A 10409-nucleotide genomic window follows, 5' to 3' on the forward strand; every position below is an offset into this window, starting at 1 on the left:
CTGGTTAATGAAGCTGGAATATTTTTGCGGAAGTACTTCGACAATTGTAAAGCAGAAAAAAGCAACAACTCTAATCGTTCTCCATAATTGTGTGGCACATACATTAAGGCCCAGTGTAAATAAAGCTCAGTATTCTCTTTCCATGAACTCCTTTATCTTGTAAGCACCTCCTTTTTTGACATGTTGTCTTCTCTATTAGAATGTAAGCTCTTTTGAGGGCAGAGACTGCGGGCTTTTTGCCTTTCTCTGTATCTCCAGCGGTTAGTACAGTGCCTGGCACCTAATAAATGCTTGTTGACTTAACTATGTCCCCTCATACCACTTTTAGGCACCCTACCCACAAACCTAGAATGTAAAAGTAAGGAGTCATTGATTTCTTTACCCCCCACCCCTGGCACTGGGCATAGTATCCTGCACATGATAGGAACTTAATAAATATTTGTTGAAGGAAGGAAAGGAGGAGGGAAAAAAAATAACAAACCACATTTATTAAAAGGAAAGGAAGGTGGGAGAGAGAAAAATAAAAGATTAAAAAATGGAGAAAGATGAAAGACCTACCTATACAAGGTGGTGGAATGTGACCAACAATTGTCTCTGGTACCATTCAGTGTAATGGGCTGCTTTGCCCTGCCTCTCCTGGTTGTTCCCAACATGCTTTCAGGTATCCTACTTTATTAATAGGCCCTGAAGTACATTTCAGAGGACTAGATATAGCGACTTTACTGGAAACAAAGATGAAGCTAAGACAAGTTGGCTGCTTTACAGAAAACACGGAGTGGCTACAAATAGCCTGTTTTGGCCAAAGGAGTAGATGACACAGTGTCAGGCCCAATGATTCAGACTTCCAAGCCCTCAATATAGAGAGCAGAAGAGAAAAAAAGTAGATGAGCAGTCTGTGACCCACTTGGGTCACCAATCACTTATTTTAGGAGAATGTCACTTCTCAGTTACCTATAGCTAAATCAGCTAATGACAGCTGGCTTTAAAAAAATACTCCAAATTGGAAGTTTGGCTCCATGAGCTCCACATGAAGCTGCTTACCCATTCCTAAGCTAAAACAAGAAAAATTCTTGAAATCACTGCACCACAAAGTTGGAAGAGCACTTAAGAGATTATCTATTCCAATCCCTGTGGTTGACATATATGGAAATCAAGGCCTAAATATGTTCAGTACCTTACCCAAGATCTTACAGATAGTGAGAGACAAAACCAGAAGCCCAATCTATTAATCCCCTAGTCTAGTATTTTTCATGCTTCATGCTTCCTTCTCCAACTGGGTGACTCTAACAGAATATTGGGGTTCAAAAAAAACCAAAAACTGCAATGAATAAGCTGATGACACATATTTTTTGATCACTTGGAGATACTTGCTCCTCAGTGCCCCAGGAGGTCAGTTTCAGCAACAGAAGAACACAGTTCTCTTCCCTCAGCTCTTTTCAGTGAAATCAACAATATCCTTTATCTCCTGTGTGACAGCAGGCAATTTCTTTAACCAAAAGGAATGAAAACCAGGTAGATCCTTGACGACTCCCCACTCCTCGCCCCTTCCACTGATTAAACTGAGGAGCTACCCTATTATTATATAAGAGAGTGCCATTTTCCTGCCACTCCTGCACCTGAGGGGGCAGTTTCTCATTTTCACAGGTCCCAAAGTTTCTCCAGGAATGAAGGAATGGCTTGAAGCTGCCAACCCAAGGAGAGTAAAATTCCAAAGTGCCACAAACAGAGGAAAAAAGAGCTTTTGCCTTTATAATAGGAATCATCAGTTTTTTTAAAAAATAGAAATAGTTTCCTCTGAGATTGCAGATTTCTGCCCGGGTTTGGTACCTATGTTTTCATTGCTTACTGCAGCAAAAAGCATAATGCTTTCAGCTCTTTTGCACACATCTAGAAGCATTTCTGCTGATCAGAGCATGATTTCCAACCTTCTTCCCCCAAATAATAAATGGAACAACAGTGAATTTTAATCAAAAAGCCTTTTTTACCATTTTACCAACAGTCTTATTTATTATTGTGGAGGAGACACAAAAGAGGGAATCTTAAATACCAGGATGTTTACAGATTACTTAAAATTGACTGAATGAAGTATAAAACTTTAGCACTATTCCCTAGTTTCAGAGCATTGTGTAGAGAAACTGTCAGCAAGTCAACTAATCCCATACTAGGGCGTTCATTTACAAAATGGGGAGGGAAGAAGGCCTCCGTAGCTAGACAAGGGCTGGCAAACTACAGTTCAAGGGCTAAATCCAACTGACTTTTTTCAATGGACTGTGAGACATGAATGGTTTTCACATTTTTAAAATGAACTGGAATCCTTGGATGGTCCAATCCCTGGACCCCTGGGTTCATTGCCAAATTGGTTAACACAAAAATTTTCTTGTTAATAACACCAACAAAGCCCTTCTAAGCAATGAGAGCAGTGGAAATTAGATAGCCAGGAGAGGTAGGGCAGAGAAACAGGCTGTTGGAACAGTAAGAAGGATGCTACAAAAAGACTCCAGGGTAAGCAGAAGGGAGGCACTGGCAGATGGGAATGGAGGAGTTGGGAATAGCAGTTCACATTGTATTAGAGAACTGTAAGCAAAGATACTTCTATATTAGGAGGGGACTTTTTTTTTTCCTCCTCAAGAGGCATGATGGAAGGGAGAAGAGCAGGAACCTTTAGTCAAATGTGCTTACAAAACCCTTCATTCATAGCCCTTTCAGAGAGGACTATACTCCACTCCATCCCATTCCGAGGAACCTGAGATGGTTATGGGGAAGGGGAGCTGGCTGCTAGTTATTGTGGGGAGCTCATGCCTCAATAAGCACAGATATGCATCAGATCTACCTCTCTTACGGGTGGCCCCACAGCACAGAAAGTGGAAACCTAAATGAGGAAAAACAGAAAGTTATCATAAACTGAGGAGTTTCTACTTGCTTATAGCAGAATGAACATTTTAAAAGATTCTAAAAGCTTAAACTAAGAAAAAGGAAAGAGATTAAGTCCCATGGACCAATTTTCAAATGTGGAATAACTTTTGATACTGAGTGTGCCATTTTCAAAAGGTCACAAGTCAAGGAAAAGCTTTGGCAGAAGAATTTCATTAGCAGACATAATACCCTCACCCCAACCCAAGAATCACATTTTTCCTTTCAGAAATTTTAGACAGAAGCTTTCCATTTTAAGTAGTTCTCAGTTCTTTGTGTCCAACACTCATTCTCTACCAGGTCATCACCATTCAGTTACACTGAACACATGCTTATGTTGCCTTCCATTAAACTAAACTCATAAACCTGCCACTCTGATGCTCCAAAGCTGTTACAAGAAGGGGAAAAAGCCAACAGAAAACATCCAAGGTGCTATTGACACTTTTGGGCTCCAAAGATCCCCAACATTACAAGATGATTCCCACACATTCAAAACCCTGCTTTTGATGCCAGCTAAAGTGACCAGTAAACCCACCTGAGAATATATCATACTAGGGTTGCTGCTCGAGTATATCACCCACAGAGAGCTTCCTAGTCATCAGGATAACACTGATACTTTCCTATCAGAACAGAAATAAACAAGTCTACCATTTAATCTCAATATATTTCCTGAACTTTAAGACTTAGGCTAAATGTTCCAGTACAAATATCACTGGATTGTTAAATGTTGCCAATGTAACCTCAGAAAACAGTTGTGCCAACCGAATCAAGTCCCAAATCAGTTATACTCTATTCTCTCTCTAAAAGATGAAATTGTATCATCATCCTGTCACAGGACAGTTTTAAAAAATCATTTACTTAGTCCTAGTTTTAAGGAAGACTTAAATTTTGGTTCCTGACCCCACCCAGAGCTGTGTTTGTGGAGCAAAAGAGACTACTTTCCACATGGAAGGATTGGTTTCAAGTCACTTGGCAAAATGTGTATTTGTGTAGAGTTACAGTCATAACTCTATATAAATGTACCTACTGTTGCTGAGCTACTGAAAATTCAGACTCAATTTTGGGAGAAAGGAGAGAAAGAGATGAGGAAAACAAGAAGTTCAAAAGTAATATCAAGAGATGTGGTAAATGTAGACTTGAAAGGGGGGAAAAGAAATTGAGTGTCATAAGAAGAGATGACTGAAACAAAGCTGGTTTTACAGGCAGTAGATAGGTCTGCAGTGAGGGTTATTTCAACGTGTAGAGCAAAACAGAGCTGGCCTTAATACTGGAGCCTCTCCCTGTGTTTTCAGGGCAGAAGCATTTCCGTAGGAGATGAAATGACATCATCTACCAGCAGAGAAACTAAGAGCTTGTGTGTGGCTAACTTCAATATTTGCAGTATATATATAATTTTGGGAAGCTGCAGGCCAGACAGATATGCATTCCTAAAACTACTTAAGCTGCATGCTAGTTCCCAGACTGATCACAGAAGAAGCCATCTTAGAGAATTATGGGGCAATTTTTAATTGGTTTCAAATGTGCCAGTGAGTCCTACATAGGTCAGATAGAAGCAAAATAAACCAAAGAATTAAACTGCCAATCACTATGGTCTCTCATCTGGCACAGCAGAACATTTTAAAACAAATCAGTCAAATAATCAAGAAAGCCATTTGTTTACTGTACAAGTTCTCTGGAGGAATAGCTCCCTTCTAGATATTTGCAATCTGGGTAGTCATTCCCTTTACCCTGCCAGAGGTGGGAGGCACAATATGTTCTCTGCCTCAAAAAAAAAACCTCACAACTCTATCTTTAATGCCAGCCTGCCTCCTGAGAAGTTTAGCTGAACACAGCTCAAGGAAAGTGTTGAGAAAAGACCCCCCCACCCAACTCCCACCACATGTGATAATGACTGATCAAGAACATATATCATAGATAAAAATTAAACTTAGCTCAATGGAAATTTTCTTTTTCCTAAGAATGCATGACTGGCTTGGGAAGACATTCGAAAAGTTAGGATATTCCTAGAGAACAAATCTTTTAACCAAGTTAGTCTGGTGATACTGGGGTTATCTTAGTTGACAAAGGGGAATTAATACTTGTAAAGTCTGTGTGTGTTGAGGGAGAAGGGAATGGACTAAAAACCAGTCTGACAACCCTAGCAGGCATACCCTCGTCCAACAACTCCACCAATAACTAGCTGTGTGATCCTAGGAAACTCACTTCTCCGGACATAGTTTCCTCACCTGTAAAAAAAGACATTTAGTCTAGGTCTCTCATCTCTTCTAGCTCTAACTTTATTTCTCTTTTCTCAGGAGAGGATTAAGGTTCTCAGTTCTAACATTTGTTCTCCATGGCTTCAAAACTCTGCCCCAGGCTTGTAACAAACTCCCATCCCTCCCACAAAGGTCTGTTGAATGGCTCCTGGCCAAGAGACATTTAATATTTCTGGCCTATTGCCCCTTCAATCACCACTCCCAAACACAGCTCCAACTACCTTGGGGAAACAATCAATTTAAGACTGTAATATATGCATCCTTAGCATTCAGGAAAGTGCCTCATATATTCAATAAATGTTTGTTAAAGTAAAGTCTCACTCTTGAAAATGTCAGGGTGAACTACAGGATTGGCAACAACTGTCCCAAATATGTCCTAGAGTTCCTCATAACCCAGAATAGGACAAAAGTGGTAGCCAAATGGTCACTATCCTCTCTATGATCAGATTCCTGTAATATAGGACTCTGGTTCTTACTATGTATAATATGTTATCAACAAGAATATCTCTTGAAATCCCATCCCCGTTCATACAGTCATCTCTTCTAATACTTCAGCCACTTTCCTGACCGAGCCCTGCTTATTTGGATTGTATATTCACTTGGTAGCCAGGCATACAAAACAAGATATAGTAACAATGGGATTTCCCAGAACCTGATAATCTTTTCAACAGAAGCTTCCCGAAAAAACAATAAGAGACCCAAGAATAAAATGTCCATAAGCAAAATATTTTGCATAGTGACAGATCCACTGGCTAGAGGAGGAGAAATGAATCTTGAAGCAGGGTTTAAAAATGGGAGGAGGAGGAATAGAAAAGTAAACTGCAAAGTGAAACGAACAAAACAGGATCGACACCCAGAAAGAATAAACTAAACTTACTTTTTTGATGGAAAAGGGTGGGGAAGTGGGATGCAGTACAGGAAACAGGCTGGGTAAGAGCTTCCATTCTCTAGGAAACACCATCAGATCAAACACTCTCTCAGAGCTGAGTGGTGAAAGACTGGACTTAGAGGACAGCAGAACAGAGATTCCCATTCCTAGGGTATCATGAAGCACCACATAACCTGAAATACCCCAGTTGAGAGGGGGAGAAAAAGGAGAAAAAGAGACTGGGGACATTGGTAACTTGGGAGCTTACTCAGTATCAAAAGGGGTATTCAGACACCTCCCAAGAAAGCACTTGGCAGGTTTACTAGAGAAAATAACCCCTTCCCCGCCTTGATCTGTTATCATCTATCGTTCACCTTCAAAGGCTTTAATTTCCATATGCTCCCAAAAGATTAGTTTTTAAAGAACAGCTGTTATGTAGTAGATAGCCAAAGGTATTATCAGTAGTTTTATATCAGCTCAAAAAAAGCCTACAAAGATCATCAACAGGGCCAAAAATAAAAAGTATACTCCGGCACTCAAACCTAGTTCACAAGTTCCTAATCAATCAGGCACTGGGTGTGTGCAGAATCCATTCATTAAACCTGTCAATGAATGAACATAAGAACCATAATGTATACATGGTCAAGTCAGAAGCAACGGGAAACCTAACACCAAATCTGCATTTTCTTTAACACTCTTATATGCCAACAAGTAAAAGAAAACAAACTTCTCCACGGACAATTATTGCCCTCTCTTTAAAAGACAAACAAAACACCTTTTCCACCTTCAAAACTCCAGCATCTTTAAAAAAAAAAAAACAATAGATACCTATGTAGAATTAGAGGGAGAATAGAGACCAAAAGCAGGTCTCTAAAAGTAAGTGCATTGGATTAAGTTCTAGATAGTATGCATTTAAAAATTTAATTTTTCCCCTTAGGTTTCACTAACAAGATGGCTCACTTAAGTCTAAACTCCTTGTCACTCATAAGAAAACAAAATAGAAAGAGGAGAGAATCTGTCAGGTCAGCCTAGAAATTGCTTTTGATGTATACAATGAACACAGACAAAAAAAAATTCTCAACAAGAATGGCTGCACTATGGGGTTATCAGATTACAGCACAGTTTACTGGTTGGGCAAGGCTAAAGAGAACAAAGGCATCACAGCCACAGATGGATGAGTGGGCCTCAACAAAAAAGTCACAAACAAAAGTGACCCAATGTCATGTCCTCTGGATGGAATCAAGAATAGAGCAGGTCACTTCGTATTCCTGATATTCAACAGGGAATGGTGACATTTCAGACACACGTTGTGATGAGACTGCTGTTCTGGCCCTTCAGGAATCAAAAGGAGCTACAGTTCATGGATGTCTAAGAAATAAAATGCATTTCCACGGGAGTCAGACTTTACTTTATTGTTCTATGTTTATTTCAGGTGACCTGATTTCACTAACCTCCAAATCGAGCCAATAAGAGGAAAGTTGGGACCCCCTTTCAATAATGGGAGAGAAGGTTCTAGGCTAGGTAGTAGATTTCAACGCTCTGATGGACTAAGACAAGCTGGAAACAAAGATTGAGATATAGATGTTGCACATTGGTGTGTGACAGATGGCTGCACTGTCAGCCCCTACATATCATCTTCAATTTTATTAAGATGGTGTCATTGTCCCAAATAACAAAGACTGGAGTGAAGGAGAAAATCTCCTATGCAAATCAAAAAGTTCAAGCAAAATGACAAACTTTTGCCACTACTCATTAACAAAATGCAAGAATGAATCTGACATAAGATATTTACCAGTCATTGTCTTCCCAAAAGCCAAACATGTTAATTACCCCACTACGAAGAGATGTTAAGCAACTCTTACAGCTTATGATTTGCTACACCCTGTATTTCAGTTTGTTAACAGATCATTAGGGAGCAGCCCAGGCCTGATGGGCAAACAATCTGAAAGCAGGCAAGAGAATGAATTCTGGGGTTTAATAATGATAGAGACCGACATTCTTTTAAACACTGGCCCTTCCTGACTGAGATGGCAAAGCTTTTTAACACCCACAGATTGAAGAGTGGCTCCTCTATAAGGGTCACCCTGTCCGCTCCCTTCACTTCAGTTTTAGTCTTGCTAGAAAACATTGCCTGTGGAATTCCAGAGTTCTACTGAAATGTTAACACTGTTTAAATTCAAGAATGAAGAGCATCAAAATGGAGAAAAGATCAGTTTATTTCAGGGGAATAAGAATACATGTTGTGTCCCCACAGTGTTATTTCATAAATATTTAGGAAATCATAAGTTATCTCCTATTTGTTTCAATTTCGCTATTTCCCTGGAGCCAGAGGTACAATTATCTTCTCCAATCAACACACAAAATCTCTTTCTTATTAGCTTTTCGGCACTAGGATCAAGCTTCTGAAAAACATATCCATGGAGGGAAAAACACTATCAGATTAAAACCAAAAGTACCCATATACATCTAAATATATAAAAATGCATCATGCTACATTTGGGCACAAGTGTGCCTCTCACCTCAAATTTTCAGACACATTAGAGGAAACAAAATAATTTTAAAGGCAAAAATAGTTTGGCTGCAACTTCTTAAATAATTTGCCAGAGAAAAGAAAGAAATTACATAATTATACAAAGTACTTTTTAAAAAAAGATGTACAATTTTATGCTGAATGTTTTCATGCCCATTAAAATGTGTGGTAAAGTATAACCCAAATCTAACAATTGACTTTCTGGCAAAAACAGGAGAGTTAACAATACATAAACATCTATTTTTTTAATTTCCAGATGACAAAAGACACAACACTGCCCATAGGACACAAGGCCCACAAAGTTAAGAGGTGTAAACTAGTAATATCGAAGAAGGCTAAAATTAGGATTCTTTGTAGCAGGAAAAGAGGGGTGAGGATAGAGGGAAAAGTATAATTAAGTGACAAACAGATGTTTCCTCCTTATTGTTAAACCCATTCATCTGGTCAATCTCTCCAAAAAAGTCTTAATCAAGGTTTTGGAACACAAACATAAGCTCTCATAAGTAATCCAGTAGTAATAGACCCCCCTTTTTTTCTAGCTAATTAATGACAAGTCTGATTAAAGACCATATACAACTATTCTATTTTTCCCATCCCTACTTGGAGGATCTGACTTCCAGCCAAGGACGGAAGGCAGTCATTTTCCAAGTGTCTCTCCTCAAGCTCAAAGTGACTCCCCATAACATGTGCAACATAAATAAAACTTAAACTAATGAAATGTCTAAGACTTTGTATTCTGCCATTCAGCTAATTAAGAGTGTGAAAGCTAGGTCCCTGAAAACCATCGATCTATTCAAAATTGGAAAGGGGGGTGGGGGTGAGAAGGGGAGAGGGAGACCAAGAAGTGGCAATCAGCACAGGGACATCACCAGGCACCAGATTTTAGGCAGAGCAACCAACATCCAGCAGTATTCCCAGCTCACTGGAGGGGGCAACCATACCCATTCCATACCATCTATTTCCAAAGAAGATACTCCCACCCAAAGTTATCTTAAAGATTTTTCATCAATCCCCAGCCCTTTGCACCATCCCTTTCCAATCCCTGACTCACATCCCCTTCCTCCCCCAACGCCACACACTTTCCCTCCCACAGACACTCTGCTGTTTTTTCTTCTGGGCTCCTCACATCCTGCTGCTCAGCCCACTCCCAATCTCCCCCAAATTCTTCTGCCTGACCCGAGATCCCTCTTCTGGGGCCTCCTTCACCAAACCTCGACCACTCCCCCCAAACCCCCAAAGGCACACTGCCCATCCTTTCGCCCCGCACGTCCCACCAGTCAGTCCTCCCTCCTCAGGCGCAACCTGAGGCCCCACCTTTGCTGCCTCTCAGACCCTCTTTTGGAGACCCCGATTTCTCGCACTCCTCGTGGGGGGGGGTCCTTTCCCCTGCTTTCCGGCACCCACTTCCACGGCCACAAACTCTTCAGCCACTTCGAGCCCCCTGTCTCCTACCTCCCCCGCCCCCTGGTAAGGAGTCCTATGTTCTTTAAGAGGTCCTATGTGTGTCTCTCCCTCTGCGCCCCCCAGATAAGCGGCAGCCACCACCCCACACAAACGCTCCCCCTCGATTCCCGTCCCCGGACTCTGAACTTTCCCAGCCGCGGGTCTCCGCTCTCGGTGCGTTCCCTCCCGGCCTCCTCACTCACTCCCCACCCCGACCCGCTCTCGGCTCCAGCCCCTCTTCGGGTCCGCCCCAACCCACGGCCCCCGTACACCCGCCAGCGGGACCACCCCCCGGCACCCCTGCCTCACCTGAACTGGAGGTACAGCTACTGCTCCCCAACTCCAAGGAGGTAGTCCCGACCGTCGACGACCCGGAGAACGACGCCATCTTGGCAGCCCCCTC

The 10409-nt window shown here is 41.4% G+C and overlaps 1 protein-coding gene across 1 annotated transcript in view; it reads right to left on the reverse strand.

The window, feature by feature from the left end:
- The window catches only part of LOC118857504 (putative PIP5K1A and PSMD4-like protein), a 48774-nt gene extending 38365 nt beyond the window's left edge, over nt 1–10409 (reverse strand). The window contains exons 1-2 of the mRNA XM_036768173.1: nt 10316–10409; nt 2831–2869 (exon numbers count right to left, since the gene is read on the reverse strand). Of these exons, the coding sequence (XP_036624068.1) occupies nt 2831–2869; nt 10316–10394 (118 nt within the window). The 5' untranslated portion in view covers nt 10395–10409. The remainder of the gene's footprint in view (nt 1–2830; nt 2870–10315) is intronic.

This window comes from Trichosurus vulpecula, chromosome 7 (assembly GCF_011100635.1).
Source record: "Trichosurus vulpecula isolate mTriVul1 chromosome 7, mTriVul1.pri, whole genome shotgun sequence".
In the NCBI taxonomy this organism is placed as follows: domain Eukaryota; kingdom Metazoa; phylum Chordata; class Mammalia; order Diprotodontia; family Phalangeridae; genus Trichosurus; species Trichosurus vulpecula.